Source organism: Meleagris gallopavo, unplaced genomic scaffold, assembly GCF_905368555.1.
Source record: "Meleagris gallopavo unplaced genomic scaffold, MGAL_WU_HG_1.1 scaffold_68, whole genome shotgun sequence".
NCBI lineage: Eukaryota > Metazoa > Chordata > Aves > Galliformes > Phasianidae > Meleagris > Meleagris gallopavo.
Genome location: NW_028147078.1, coordinates 1 through 16016, shown reverse-complemented (window position 1 = coordinate 16016; position 16016 = coordinate 1). Strand labels below are relative to the sequence as shown.

Sequence of the window (16016 nt, the reverse complement as noted above, 5' to 3'; positions counted from 1 at the left end):
TAGCCACATCACCCTTTGGTAGCCACATGTGGCCCTTTAGTAGCCACACAACCCTTTGGTAGCCACAAGGGGCCCTTTAGTAGCCACATCACCCTTTGGTAGCCACAAGGGGCCCTTTAGTAGCCACATCACCCTTTGGTAGCCACAAGGGCCCTTTTGGTAGCCACATCACCCTTTGGTAGCCACAAGGGCCCTTTAGTAGCCACATCACCCTTTGGTAGCCACAAGGGCCCTTTGGTAGCCACATCACCCTTTGGTAGCCACAAGGCCCTTTGGTACCCATCACGAGACCTTTGTAGCCACAAGGTGCCCTTTAGTAGCCACATCACCCTTTGGTAGCCATAGAACCCTTTAGTAGCCACAAGGTGCCCTTTAGTAGCCACATCACCCTTTGGTAGCCACAAGGGGCCCTTTTGGTAGCCACATCACCCTTTGGTAGCCACAAGGGGCCCTTTGGTAGCCACATCACCCTTTGGTAGCCACAAGAGGCCCTTTAGTAGCCACATCACCCTTTGGTAGCCACAAGGTGCCCTTTAGTAGCCACATCACCCTTTGGTAGCCACAAGGGGCCCTTTAGTAGCCACATCACCCTTTGGTAGCCACAAGAGGCCCTTTAGTAGCCACATCACCCTTTGGTAGCCACAAGAGGCCCTTTAGTAGCCACATCACTCTTTGGTAGCCACATGGGCCCTTTGGTAGCCACAGGACCCTTTAGTAGCCACAGCACCCTTTGGTAGCCACAAGTTGCCCTTTAGTAGCCACATCACCCTTTGGTAGCCACAAGGGGCCCTTTAGTAGCCACATCACCCTTTGGTAGCCACAGAGGCCCTTTAGTAGCCACATCACCCTTTGGTAGCCACAAGGGCCCTTTGGTAGCCACATCACCCTTTGGTAGCCACAAGGGCCCTTTGGTAGCCACATCACCCTTTGGTAGCCACAAGGGGCCCTTTGGTAGCCACATCACCCTTTGGTAGCCACAAGGACCCTTTTGGTAGCCACATCACCCTTTGGTAGCCACAAGGGGCCCTTTAGTAGCCACATCACCCTTTAGTAGCCACAAGGGCCCTTTGGTAGCCACATCACCCTTTGGTAGCCACAAGGGCCCTTTGGTAGCCACATCACCCTTTGGTAGCCACAAGGGCCCTTTTGGTAGCCACATCACCCTTTGGTAGCCACAAGGGGCCCTTTAGTAGCCACATCACCCTTTAGTAGCCACAAGGGGCCCTTTAGTAGCCACATCACCCTTTGGTAGCCACAAGGGGCCCTTTGGTAGCCACATCACCCTTTAGTAGCCACATCACTCTTTGGTAGCCACATGTTGCCCTTTAGTAGCCACAGCTCCCTTTGGTAGCCACAAGTTGCCCTTTAGTAGCCACATCACCCTTTGGTAGCCACAAGGGGCCCTTTAGTAGCCACATCACCCTTTAGTAGCCACAAGGGCCCTTTGGTAGCCACATCACCCTTTGGTAGCCACAAGGGGCCCTTTGGTAGCCACATCACCCTTTAGTAGCCACATCACCCTTTGGTAGCCACAAGGGGCCCTTTGGTAGCCACATCACCCTTTAGTAGCCACATCACCCTTTGGTAGCCACAAGGGGCCCTTTAGTAGCCACAGCTCCCTTTAGTAGCCACAAGGGGCCCTTTAGTAGCCACATCACCCTTTGGTAGCCACAAGAGACCCTTTAGTAGCCACAAGGGGCCCTTTGGTAGCCACAAGGGGCCCTTTAGTAGCCACATCACCCTTTGGTAGCCACAAGAGACCCTTCAGTAGCCACAAGAGGCCCTTTGGTAGCCACATCACCTTTTAGTAGCCACATCACCCTTTGGTAGCCACAAGGGCCCTTTTGGTAGCCACCCCCCCCCCCCCCCCCGCCATGGCTTCCCTCAGTACGACTTCGCAGCCTGGATGCCCAACACCCCCGGGACCCTTCGGCTGCCCCCCCCCGGCCCCGAGGACCCGGTGACCCCCGACACTTTTTTGGCCGCTCTGCCGTCCCCAAAAGCCACCGGGGCGCTGCTGGCGCTGCTCAGCGTCGTCAGCTACGAGGTCGGAGAGAGGGTGAGTGGGGACGGACCCGAAATGGGACCTACGGGAACCCCCCCGCCACCCCATAGGAATCCCACGACCCCAAAAAACTCCGTGGGACCCCATGGGACCCCATAGGACCCAGTAGGACACCATGGGACCCTAATGACCCCAAGGGAACCCCCTGTGAGCCCATAGGAACCCCAGGACCCCAAAAGACCCCCAGAACCCCAAGGGAACCCCCTGTGACCCCATAGGAACCCCAGGACCCCAAAAGACCCCCAGAACCCTAAGGGACCTCATGGGACCCATATTACCCCGAGGGAACCCCATGGGACCCCATAGGAACCCCAGGAACCCAAAAGACCCCCAGGACCCTAAGGGACCCCATGGGACCCCATAGGAACGACAGGACCCCAAGGGACTCCCAGGACCCCAAGGGACCCCATGGGACCCCATAGGAACCCCAGGACCCCAAAAGACCCCCAGGACCCCAAGGGAACCCCCTGTGACCCCATAGGAACCCCAGGACCTCAAGGGACTCCCAGGACCCCAAGGGAACCCCCTGTGACCCCATAGGAACCACAGGACCCCAAGGGACTCCCAGGACCCCAAGGGAACCCCCTGTGACCCCATAGGAACCCCAGGACCCCAAAAGACCCCCAGAACCCTAAGGGACCCCATGGGACCCCTATGACCCCTAGGGAACCCCCTGTGACCCCATAGGAATCCCACGACCCCAAAAAACTCCGTGGGACCCCATGGGACCCCATAGTACCCAGTAGGACACCATGGGACCCCCGTGACCCCAAGGGAACCCCCTGTGACCCCATAGGAACCACAGGAACCCAAAAGACCCCCAGGACCCCAAGGGAATCCCCTGTGACCCCATAGGAACCCCAGGACCCCAAAAGACCCCCAGGACCCCAAGGGAACCCCCTGTGACCCCATAGGAACCACAGGACCCCAAGGGACTCCCAGGACCCCAAGGGAATCCCCTGTGACCCCATAGGAACCACAGGACCCCAAGGGACTCCCAGGACCCTAAGGGAATCCCCTGTGACCCCATAGGAACCCCAGGACCCCAAAAGACCCCCAGGACCCCAAAGGACTCCCATGACCCCAAGGGAACCCCCTGTGACCCCATAGGAACCACAGGAACCCAAAAAACCCCCAGGACCCCAAGGGAATCCCCTGTGACCCCATAGGAATCCCACGACCCCAAAAAACTCCGTGGGACCCCATGGGACCCCATAGGACCCAGTAGGACACCACGGGACCCTAATGACCCCAAGGGAACCCCCTGTGAGCCCATAGGAACCACAGGACCCCAAGGGACTCCCAGGACCCCAAGGGAATCCCCTGTGACCCCATAGGAACCACAGGACCCCAAAAGACCCCCAGGACCCCAAGGGACTCCCATGACCCCAAGGGAACCCCCTGTGACCCCATAGGAACCACAGGAACCCAAAAAACCCCCATGACCCCAAGGGAATCCCCTGTGACCCCATAGGAACCCCATGACCCCAAAGAACCCCCTGTGAGCCCATAGGAACCACAGGACCCCAAGGGACTCCCAGGACCCCAAGGGACCCCATGGGACCCCATAGGAACCCCAGGAACCCAAAAGACCCCCAGGACCCCAAGGGAACCCCCTGTGACCCCATAGGAACCACAGGAACCCAAAAAACCCCCAGGACCCCAAGGGAATCCCCTGTGACCCCATAGGAATCCCACGACCCCAAAAAACTCCGTGGGAACCCATGGGACCCCATAGGACCCAGTTGGACACCATGGGACCCTAATGACCCCAAGGGAACCCCCTGTGAGCCCATAGGAACCACAGGAACCCAAAAGACCCCCAGGACCCCAAGGGAATCCCCTGTGACCCCATAGGAACCCCAGGACCCCAAAAGACCCCCAGAACCCTAAGGGACCCCATGGGACCCCTATGACCCCTAGGGAACCCCCTGTGACCCCATAGGAACCACAGGAACCCAAAAAACCCCCAGGACCCCAAGGGAATCCCCTGTGACCCCATAGGAAACCCACGATCCCAAAAAATTCCGTGGGACCCCAGGGGAACCCATAGGACCCAGTAGGACACCATGGGACCCCCGTGACCCCAAGGGAACCCCTTGCGTCCCCATAGGAACCACAGGAACCCAAAAGACCCCCAGGACCCCAAGGGACCCCATGGGACCCCATAGGACCCAGTTGGAAACCATGGGACCCTAATGACCCCAAGGGAACCCCTTGTGAGCCCATAGGAACCCCAGGACCCCAAAAGACCCCCAGAACCCCAAGGGACCCCATGGGACCCCTATGACCCCTAGGGAACCCCCTGTGACCCCATAGGAACCCCAGGACCCCAAAAGACCCCCAGGACCCCAAGGGAACCCCCTGTGACCCCATAGGAACCACAGGATCCCAAAAAACCCCCAGGACCCCAAGGGAACCCCCTGTGAGCCCATAGGAACCACAGGACCCCAAGGGACTCCCATGACCCCAAGGGAACCCCCTGTGACCCCATAGGAACCACAGGAACCCAAAAAACCCCCATGACCCCAAGGGAACCCCATGTGAGCCCATAGGAACGACAGGACCCCAAGGGACTCCCAGGACCCCCAAGGGAACCCCCTGTGACCCCATAGGAACCCCAGGAACCCAAAAGACCCCCAGGACCCCAAGGGAACCCCCTGTGACCCCATAGGAATCCCACGACCCCAAAAAACTCCGTGGGACCCCATGGGACCCCATAGGACCCAGTAGGACACCATGGGACCCTAATGACCCCAAGGGAACCCCCTGTGAGCCCATAGGAACCCCAGGACCCCAAAAGACCCCCAGGACCCCAAAGGACTCCCATGACCCCAAGGGAACCCCCTGTGACCCCATAGGAACGACAGGACCCCAAGGGACTCCCATGACCCCAAGGGAACCCCCTGTGACCCCATAGGAACCACAGGACCCCAAGGGACTCCCATGACCCCAAGGGAACCCCCTGTGACCCCATAGGAACCCCAGGAACCCAAAAGACCCCCAGGACCCCAAGGGAATCCCCTGTGACCCCATAGGAACCCCAGGACCCCAAAAGACCCCCAGGACCCCAAAAGACCCCCAGAACCCTAAGGGACCTCATGGGACCCCTATTACCCCTAGGGAACCCCCTGTGACCCCATAGGAACCACAGGAACCCAAAAAACCCCCAGGACCCCAAGGGAATCCCCTGTGACCCCATAGGAACCACAGGAACCCAAAAAACCCCCAGGACCCCAAGGGAATCCCCTGTGACCCCATAGGAACCCCAGGAACCCAAAAGACCCCCAGGACCCCAAGGGAACCCCCTGTGACCCCAAAGGAACGACAGGACCTCAAGGGACTCCCAGGACCCCAAGGGACCCCATGGGACCCCATAGGAACCCCAGGACCCCAAAAGACCCCCAGGACCCCAAGGGAATCCCCTGTGACCCCATAGGAACCACAGGAACCCAAAAAACCCCCAGGACCCCAAGGGAACCCCCTGTGACCCCATAGGAATCCCACGACCCCAAAAAACTCCGTGGGACCCCATGGGACCCCATAGTACCCAGTAGGACACCATGGGACCCCCGTGACCCCAAGGGAACCCCCTGTGACCCCATAGGAACCACAGGACCCCAAAAAACTCTGTGGGAACCCATGGGACCCCATAGGACCCAGTTGGACACCATGGGACCCCATGACCCCAAGGGAACCCCCTGTGAGCCCATAGGAACCACAGGAACCCAAAAGACCCCCAGGACCCCAAGGGACCCCATGGGACCCCATAGGAACCCCAGGACCCCAAAAGACCCCCAGGACTCCAAGGGACCCCATGGGACCCCATAGGAACCACAGGACCCCAAAAGACCCCCAGGACCCCAAGGGACCCCATGGGACCCCATAGGAACGACAGGACCCCAAGGGACTCCCAGGACCCCAAGGGACCCCATGGGACCCCAAAGGACCCCCAAGGGACCCCAACCTCCCCCCATGGACCCCCACGACCCCCCCCGACCCCCTCCCCCTGTCCCCCAGCGCCCGCTGGGCCGTTACCCGGAGCAGCACTTCACAGACGCAGCCCCCGACCCCCAGGGACCCCCAGGGACCCCCCTGACCCCAAAGGACCCCCAAGGGACCCCAACCTCCCCCCATGGACCCCCACGACCCCCCCCGACCCCCTCCCCCTCTCCCCCAGCACCCGCTGGGCCGTTACCCGGAGCAGCACTTCACAGACGCAGCCCCCGACCCCCAGGGACCCCCAAGGGACCCCAACCTCCCCCCATGAGCCCCCCAGACCCCCAAGGGACCCCAAGCTCCCCCCATGAGCCCCCCAGACCCCCTCTAATCCCCCCCCTGACCCCAAAGGACCCCAACCTTCCCCATGGGAACCCGACCTTTCCCAAGGGACCCCCCAGACCCCAGGGACCCCCATGGACCCCCCCATGACCCCCCTCCCCCTCTCCCCCAGCGCCCGCTGGGGGGCAGCACTTCCCGGATCCGGAGCAGCACTTCACAGACGCAGCCCCCGACCCCCAGGGACCCCAAGGGACCCCAACCTCCCCCAGGGACCCCCCTTGACCCCCATGGACCCCCATGACCCCCCCTGACCCCCCCCCCATCTCCCCCAGCGCCCGCTGGGCCGTTACCCGGAGCAGCACTTCACAGACGCAGCCCCCGACCCCCAGGGACCCCCAGGGACCCCAACCTCCCCCAGGGACCCCCAGGGACCCCCCTGACCCCAAAGGACCCCAACCTTACCCATGGGAACCCAACCTTCCCCCAAGGGACCCCCAGGGACCCTCCCTGACCCCAAAGGACCCCCATGACCCCAACCTCCCCCCATGGACCCCCACGACCCCCCTGACCCCCTCCCCCTGTCCCCCAGCGCCCGCTGGGCCGTTACCCGGAGCAGCACTTCACAGACGCAGCCCCCGACCCCCAGGGACCCCCAGGGACCCCAACCTCCCCCCATGGACCCCCCTGACCCCCACGACCCCCCCCTGACCCCCTCCCCATCTCCCCCAGCACCCGCTGGGCCGTTACCCGGAGCAGCACTTCACAGACGCAGCCCCCGACCCCCAGGAACCCCCAGGGACCCCAAACTCCCCCCAGAGACCCCCAGGGACCCCCAAGGGACCCCAACCTCCCCCCATGAGCCCCCACCCAGACCCCCTCTAATCCCCCCCTGACCCCAAAGGACCCCAACCTTCCCCATGGGAACCCAACCTTTCCCAAGGGACCCCCCAGACCCCAGGGACCCCCATGGACCCCCCATGACCCCCCTCCCCCTCTCCCCCAGCGCCCGCTGGGGGGCAGCACTTCCCGGATCCGGAGCAGCACTTCACAGACGCAGCCCCCCGACCCCCAGGGACCCCAAGGGACCCCAACCTCCCCCCATGTACCCCCCTGACCCCCCCCCGACCCCCTCCCCCTGTCCCCCAGCGCCCGCTGGGCCGTTACCCGGAGCAGCACTTCACAGACGCAGCCCCCCGACCCCCAGGGACCCCCAAGGGACCCCAACCTCCCCCCATGACCCCAAAAGACCCCCAACCTCCCCCCATGACCCCCCCACGACCCCCCCCATGACCCCCTCCCCCTCTCCCCCAGCGCCCGCTGGGGGGCAGCACTTCCCGGACCCGGAGCAGCACTTCACAGACGCAGCCCCCGACCCCCAGGGACCCCCAGGGACCCCAACCTCCCCCAGGGACCCTCCTGACCCCAACCTCCCCCCACGGACCCCCCTGACCCCCACGACCCCCCCCTGACCCCCTCCCCCTGTCCCCCAGCGCCCGCTGGGCCGTTACCCGGAGCAGCACTTCACAGACGCAGCCCCCGACCCCCAGGGACCCCCAGGGACCCCCAGGGACCCCCAGGGACACCCCTGACCCCAAAGGACCCCCAAAGAACCCCCTCCCCATGGACCCCCCTGACCCCCATGACCCCCCCTGACCCCCCTCCCCATCTCCCCCAGCGCCCGCTGGGCCGTTACCCGGAGCAGCACTTCACAGACGCAGCCCCCCGACCCCCAGGGACCCCAAGGGACCCCCCTGACCCCAAAGGACCCCCATGACCCCAAAGGACCCCCATGGACCCCCAGGGACCCCCCCATGACCCCAAAGGACCCCAACCTCCCCCCATGGACCCCCAGGGACCCCCCCTGACCCCCCTCCCCCTGTCCCCCAGCGCCCGCTGGGCTGTTACCCGGAGCAGCACTTCACAGACGCAGCCCCCGACCCCCAGGGACCCCCAGGGACCCCAACCTCCCCCCAGAGACCCCCAAGGGACCCCAACCTCCCCCCAGGGACCCCCAGGGACCCCCCTGACCCCAAAGGAACCCCCTGACCCCAGGGACCCCCCTGACCCCAAGGGACCCCAAGGGACCCCAGCCTTCCCCAGGGACCCCCAGGGACCCCCAAGGGACCCCAACCTCCCCCCATGTACCCCCCTGACCCCCCTCTGACCCTCTCCCCCTGTCCCCCAGCGCCCGCTGGGCCGTTACCCGGAGCAGCACTTCACAGACGCAGCCCCGCGCCGCCTGATGCTGCGGTTCCGCCGCCGCCTGCAGCGCATCTCCCGGCGCATCCGACGGCGCAACGCCGCGCTGCCGCTGCCCTACCCGTACCTCGACCCCAGCAACGTCGAGAACAGCATCTCCACCTGAAACCACCCCAAATCCCCGCATCCCCCCCTGCTTGCGGCCACCCCAAAACTCCCCATCCCGTTCTGCTGCCCCTTAGGATGTCCCCCAAACCCCCCAGGTGACCCCAAACCTCTCCATCCCATATTTCTTCTTAGGGTGACCCCAAACCTCTCCATCCCATATTTCTTCTTAGGGTGACCCCAAACCTCTCCATCCCATATTTCTTCTTAGGGTGACCCCAAACCTCTCCATCCCATATTTCTTCTTGGGGTGACCCCAATCCCATCCCATATTACTTCTTAGGGTGACCCCAAACTTCTCCATCCCACTGCTGTCCCCCTTAGGATGCCCCAAACCCCCCAGGTGACCCCAAAATCCTCATCCCATATTTCTTCTTAGGGTGACCCCAATCCCATCCCATGTTTCTTCTTAGGGTGACCCCAATCCCATCCCATATTACTTCTTAGGGTGACCCCAAAACTCCCCATCCCGTTCTGCTCCCCCTTAGGATGCCCCCAAACCCCCCCAGGTGACCCCAAACCTCTCCATCCCATATTTCTTCTTAGGGTGACCCCAATCCCATCGCATATTTCTTCTTGGGGTGACCCCAAACCTCTCCATCCCATATTTCTTCTTAGGGTGACCCCAAAACTCCCCATCCCGTTCTGCTCCCCCTTAGGATGTCCCCCAAACCCCCCCAGGTGACCCCAAAACCTCTCCATCCCATATTTCTTCTTAGGGTGACCCCAAACCTCTCCATCCCATATTTCTTCTTAGGGTGACCCCAAACCTCTCCATCCCATATTTCTTCTTAGGGTGACCCCAATCCCATCCCATATTACTTCTTAGGGTGACCCCAAAACCTCCCATCCCGTTCTGTTCCCCCTTAGGATGCCCCAAACTCCCCCCAGGTGACCCCAAACCTCTCCATCCCATATTTCTTCTTAGGGTGACCCCAAACCTCTCCATCCCATATTTCTTCTTGGGGTGACCCCAAACTTCTCCATCCCATTGTTGTCCCCCTTAGGATGCCCCAAAAAAACCCCAGGTGACCCCAAAACCCTCATCCCATATTTCTTCTTAGGGTGACCCCAAATTTCTCCATCCCGTTTTGCTCCCCTTTGGTGGCCCCAAAATCCCCCAGGTGACCCCATAATCCCCATAAAATCTCCATGGGGTGACCCCAAACCTCTCCATCCCATATTTCCTCCTAGGGTGACCCCAAACTTCTCCATCCCATATTTCTTCTTAGGGTGACCCAAAACCCATCCATCCAATATTCTTTCTTGGGGTGACCCCAAACTTCTCCATCCCATTGTTGTCCCCCTTAGGATGCCACAAACCCCCCAGGTGACCCCAAACCTCTCCATCCCATATTTCTTCTTAGGGTGACCCCAAACTTCTCCATTATGGTCCCCCTTAGGATGCCCCAAAACTCCCAGGTGACCCCAAAACCCTCATCCCATATTTCTTCTTAGGATGACCCCAAATCTCTCCATCCATTATTTCTTGAGATGTCCCCAGTCCCATCCCATATTTCTTCTTGGAGTGACCCCAAAACTCCCCATCCCGTTCTGCTCCCCTTAGGATGTCCCCAGACCCCCCAGGTGACCCCAAAACTCTCCATCCCATTTTTCTCCTTAGGGTGACCCCAAACCTCTCCATCCCATATTTCCTCTTAGGGTGACCCCAAACCTCTCCATCCCATGTTTCTTCTTAGGGTGACCCCAAACCTCTCCATCCCATATTTCTTCTTGGGGTGACCCCAATCCCATCCCATATTACTTCTTAGGGTGACCCCAATCCCATCCCATATTTCTTCTTGGGGTGACCCCAATCCCATCCCATATTACTTCTTAGGGTGACCCCAAACCTCTCCATCCCATTGTTGTCCCCCTTAGGATGCCCCAAACCCCCAGGTGACCCCAAATCTCTCCATCCCATATTTCTTCTTAGGGTGACCCCAATCCCATCCCATGTTTTTTCTTAGGGTGACCCCAAACCTCTCCATCCCATATTTCTTCTTAGGGTGACCCCAAACCTCTCCATCCCATATTTCTTCTTGGGGTGACCCCAAACCTCTCCATCCCGTTCTGCTGCCCCTTAGGATGTCCCCCAAACCCCCCAGGTGACCCCAAACCTCTCCATCCCATATTTCTTCTTAGGGTGACCCCAAACCTCTCCATCCCATATTTCTTCTTAGGGTGACCCCAAATCTCTCCATCCCATATTTCTTCTTGGGGTGACCCCAAACCTCTCCATCCCATATTTCTTCTTAGGGTGACCCCAATCCCATCCCATATTTCTTCTTGGGGTGACCCCAAACCTCTCCATCCCATATTTCTTCTTAGGGTGACCCCAATCCCATCCCATATTTCTTCTTAGGGTGACCCCAATTCCATCCCATATTTCTTCTTGGGGTGACCCCAATCCCATCCCATATTTCTTCTTAGGGTGACCCCAAACCTCTCCATCCCATATTTCTTCTCAGGGTGACCCCAATCCTCTCCATCCCATATTTCTTCTTAGGGTGACCCCAAACCTCTCCATCCCATATTTCTTCTCAGGGTGACCCCAATCCTCTCCATCCCATATTTCTTCTTAGGGTGACCCCAAACCTCTCCATCCCATATTTCTTCTCAGGGTGACCCCAAACCTCTCCATCCCATATTTCTTCTTAGGGTGACCCCAAACCTCTCCATTCCATATTTCTTCTCAGGGTGACCCCAATCCTCTCCATCCCATATTTCTTCTTAGGGTGACCCCAAACCTCTCCATCCCATATTTCTTCTTAGGGTGACCCCAAACCTCTCCATCCCATATTTCTTCTTAGGGTGACCCCAAACTTCTCCATTATGGTCCCCCTTAGGATGCCCCAAAACTCCCAGGTGACCCCAAAACCCTCATCCCATATTTCTTCTTAGGATGACCCCAAATCTCTCCATCCCATATTTCTTGGGATGTCCCCAATCCCATCCCATGTTTCTTCTTAGGGTGACCCCAAAACTCCCCATCCCGTTCTGCTCCCCCTTAGGATGTCCCAACCCCCCCTAGGTGACCCCAAACCTCTCCATCCCATATTACTTCTTAGGGTGACCCCAAACCTCTCCATCCCATATTTCTTCTTAGGGTGACCCCAAAACTCCCCATCCCGTTCTGCTCCCCCTTAGGATGCCCCCCAAACCCCCAAGGTGACCCCAAATCTCTCCATCCCATATTTCTTCTTAGGGTGACCCCAATCCCATCCCATGTTTTTTCTTAGGGTGACCCCAAACCTCTCCATCCCATATTTCTTCTTAGGGTGACCCCAAACCTCTCCATCCCATATTTCTTCTTGGGGTGACCCCAAACTTCTCCATCCCATTGTTGTCCCCCTTAGGATGCCACAAACCCCCCAGGTGACCCCAAACCTCTCCATCCCATATTTCTTCTTGGGGTGACCCCAAACCTCTCCATCCCATATTTCTTCTTAGGGTGACCCCAAACCTCTCCATCCCATATTTCTTTTTAGGGTGACCCCAAACTTCTCCATTATGGTCCCCCTTAGGATGCCCCAAACCCCCCCAGGTGACCCCAAAACCCTCATCCCATATTTCTTCTTAGGATGACCCCAAACCTCTCCATCCCATATTTCTTCTTGGGGTGACCCCAAAACTCCCCATCCCGTTCTGCTGCCCCTTAGGATGTCCCCCAAACCCCCCCAGGTGACCCCAAACCTCTCCATCCCATATTACTTCTTAGGGTGACCCCAATCCCATCCCATGTTTCTTCTTAGGGTGACCCCAATCCCATCCCATATTACTTCTTAGGGTGACCCCAAAACTCCCCATCCCGTTCTGCTGCCCCTTAGGATGTCCCCAAAACCCCCCCAAGGTGACCCCAAAACCCTCATCCCATATTTCTTCTTAGGGTGACCCCAAACTTCTCCATCCCATATTTCTTCTTAGGGTGACCCCAAACCTCTCCATCCCATATTTCCTCTTAGGGTGACCCCAAACCTCTCCATCCCGTTCTGCTCCCCCTTAGGATGTCCCCAAAACCCCCCCAGGTGACCCCAAAATCCTCATCCCATATTTCTTCTCAGGGTGACCCCAATCCCATCCCATGTTTCTTCTTAGGGTGACCCCAAACCTCTCCATCCCATATTTCTTCTTAGGGTGACCCCAATCCCATCCCATATTTCTTCTTAGGGTGACCCCAATCCCATCCCATATTTCTTCTTGGGGTGACCCCAAACCCCATTGCTGTCCCCACTGATCCATGCAATAAAGGAGATGCCAACCCCAAATCGGCTGTGGGGTCATTGAGGTATGGGGTCACTGTGGGTATGGGGTCATTGTGGGTATGGGGTCACTGAGGTATGGGGTCACTGAGGTATGGGGTCATTGAGGTATGGGGTCATTGAGGTATGGGGTCACTGAGGTATGGGGTCATTGAGGTATGGGGTCATTGAGGTATGGGGTCACTGAGGTATGGGGTCACTGAGATATGGGGTCATTGAGGTATGGGGTCACTGTGGGTATGGGGTCATTGAGGTATGGGGTCATTGAGGTATGGGGTCATTGAGGTATGGGGTCATTGTGGGTATGGGGTCACTGAGGTATGGGGTCATTGAGGTATGGGGTCACTGAGGTATGGGGTCACTGTGGGTATGGGGTCATTGAGGTATGGGGTCATTGAGGTATGGGGTCACTGTGGGTATGGGGTCACTGAGGTATGGGGTCATTGAGGTATGGGGTCATTGAGGTATGGGGTCATTGAGGTATGGGGTCACTGTGGGTATGGGGTCACTGAGGTATGGGGTCATTGAGGTATGGGGTCACTGAGGTATGGGGTCATTGAGGTATGGGGTCACTGTGGGTATGGGGTTATTGAGGTATGGGGTCATTGAGGTATGGGGTCATTGAGGTATGGGGTCACTGTGGGTATGGGGTCACTGAGGTATGGGGTCATTGAGGTATGGGGTCACTGAGGTATGGGGTCATTGAGGTATGGGGTCATTGAGGTATGGGGTCATTGAGGTATGGGGTCATTGAGGTATGGGGTCACTGAGGTATGGGGTCATTGAGGTATGGGGTCATTGAGGTATGGGGTCACTGTGGGTATGGGGTCACTGTGGGTATGGGGTCATCAAGGTATGGGGTCATGGAGGTATGGGGTCACTGTGGGTATGGGGTCATCAAGGTATGGGGTCATGGAGGTATGGGGTCACTGTGGGTATGGGGTCATCAAGGTATGGGGTCATGGAGGTATGGGGTCACTGTGGGTATGGGGTCACTGTGGGTATGGGGTCGTGGTGGGTATGGGGTCATTGAGGTATGGGGTCACTGTGGGTATGGGGTCACTGAGGTATGGGGTCACTGAGGTATGGGGTCACTGTGGGTATGGGGTCACTGAGGTATGGGGTCACTGAGGTATGGGGTCACTGTGGGTATGGGGTCACTGTGGGTATGGGGTCACTATGGCTATGGGGTCACTGAGGATATGGGGTCACTGTGGTTATGGGGTCATGGTGCCTATGGGAACATGGTGGGTATGGGGTCGTGGTGGCTTTGGGGTCACTGTGGGTATGGGGTCACTGTGGGTATGGGGTCACTGAGGTATGGGGTCACTGTGGGTATGGGGTCACTGAGATATGGGGTCATTGAGGTATGGGGTCACTGAGGTATGGGGTCACTGAGGTATGGGGTCGTGCTGGTTATGGGGTCATTATGGCTATGGGGTCACTACGGCTATGGGGTCATTATGGCTATGGGGTCACTGTGGCTGTGGGGTCGTGGTGGTTATGGGGTCACTGTGGGTATGGGGTCATTGAGGATATGGGGTCGTGGTGGTTATGGGGTCATTATGGCTATGGGGTCACTACGGCTATGGGGTCACTACGGCTATGGGGTCATTATGGCTATGGGGTCACTGTGGCTATGGGGTCGTGGTGGTTATGGGGTCACTGTGGGTATGGGGTCATTGAGGATATGGGGTCACTGTGGCTATGGGGTCGTGGTGGTTATGGGGTCACAGATGGGGAACTGGGGGGTCGGGGGGGGCATTGGAGACCCCCCACCATTGGCTGTGGGACCCCCCAAGGTTGGAACCCCACAAATGTGGGTCAGGGCTTTGGGGTCGACCCATAGGAGGGATGGGGGGGGGGGGGGCGTTGGGCCCTACGAAATTTCCTCTTGCCCCCCAAAAACCCCCAAAAGCCCCCCCATAAACCTGCGTGTCAGCACGCATGCGCAGATCGTCCCGCTGCGCTCTGACCAAACCGCGCATGCGCGGCTCGTTTCGCCGGTGCTCGTTTGCATAGCCCCGCCCCTTTCCGGTTTTGGGGGGGGGGTCGCGGTTCAAGGCCGGTGACGTCACGCGCGGCCTCCCCCGCCCCCCCCACCGCCCCCCTTTGGGGTCAGCGACCCCGAAACGGCCTTGGAGGGGGGGGGGGAGGTTGGGGAGGGTGGGCAGCGCGGAGGATTCTGGGAGGGGAACGCCCCCACCCCACTGGGACCCACCCCCATATGGACCCCCCCCCCAAAAAAAAGGAAATCTCCGTATGGGGCAGCTTATGGGACCCCCCCGTATGGGACCCCCCCCCATGTGGGACCCCCCCGCCCCCATATGGGACCCCCCCCACACATTTATAGGGTTGGATATGGGGACCCCCCCCCAATATGGGACCCCCCTTAAAGAGATATGTGAAGCCCCCCCCCCATATTGACCCCCCCTCCCCATTGGGACCCCCCCCACATTAAGGAGGGATATGGGACGCCCCCAATATGCACCCCCCCCTTAAAGAGATATGTGAAGCCCCCCCCCATATTGACCCCCCCTCCCCATTGTGGGACCCCCCCCACATTTATGGAGTTGGATATGGGACCCCCCCGCCCATATGGACCCCCCCCTTAAAGAGATATACGAAGCCTCCCCCCATATTGACCCCCCCTCCCCATGTGGGACCCCCTCCCACATTTATAGGGTTGGATATGGGACCCCCCCCCAATATGCGACCCCCCCCTTAAAGAGATATACGAAGCCCCCCCCCATATTGAACCCCCTCCCCATTTGGGACCCCCCCCCACATTTATAGGGTTGGATACGGGGACCCCCCCAATATGCGACCCCCCCCTTAAAGAGATATACGAAGCCCCCCCCCTTATTGACCCCCCCTCCCCATATCGGACCCCCCCCCACATTTATAGAGTTGGATATGGGGACCCCCCCTCAACATGGGACCCCCCCTTAAAGAGATATGTGAAGACCCCCCCCCCATATGGGACCCCCCCCCACATCTATAGGGTTGGATATGGGGACCCCCCCTCAATATGGGACCCCCCC

General features: G+C 59.3%; 1 protein-coding gene across 1 annotated transcript; it reads left to right on the top strand.

Annotated features, from left to right (window-relative positions):
• Window positions 1-1891: 1891 nt before the first annotated feature.
• LOC146541847 (polyunsaturated fatty acid lipoxygenase ALOX15B-like) lies at window positions 1892-8842 on the top strand. Its single transcript, XM_085215498.1, has 2 exons — window positions 1892-2059; window positions 8532-8842. The coding sequence occupies exons 1-2, from the start codon at window positions 1907-1909 to the stop codon at window positions 8709-8711; spliced, it is 333 nt and encodes a 110-aa protein (XP_085071624.1). The 5' UTR covers window positions 1892-1906; the 3' UTR covers window positions 8712-8842.
• The last annotated feature ends 7174 nt before the right edge of the window (window positions 8843-16016 follow it).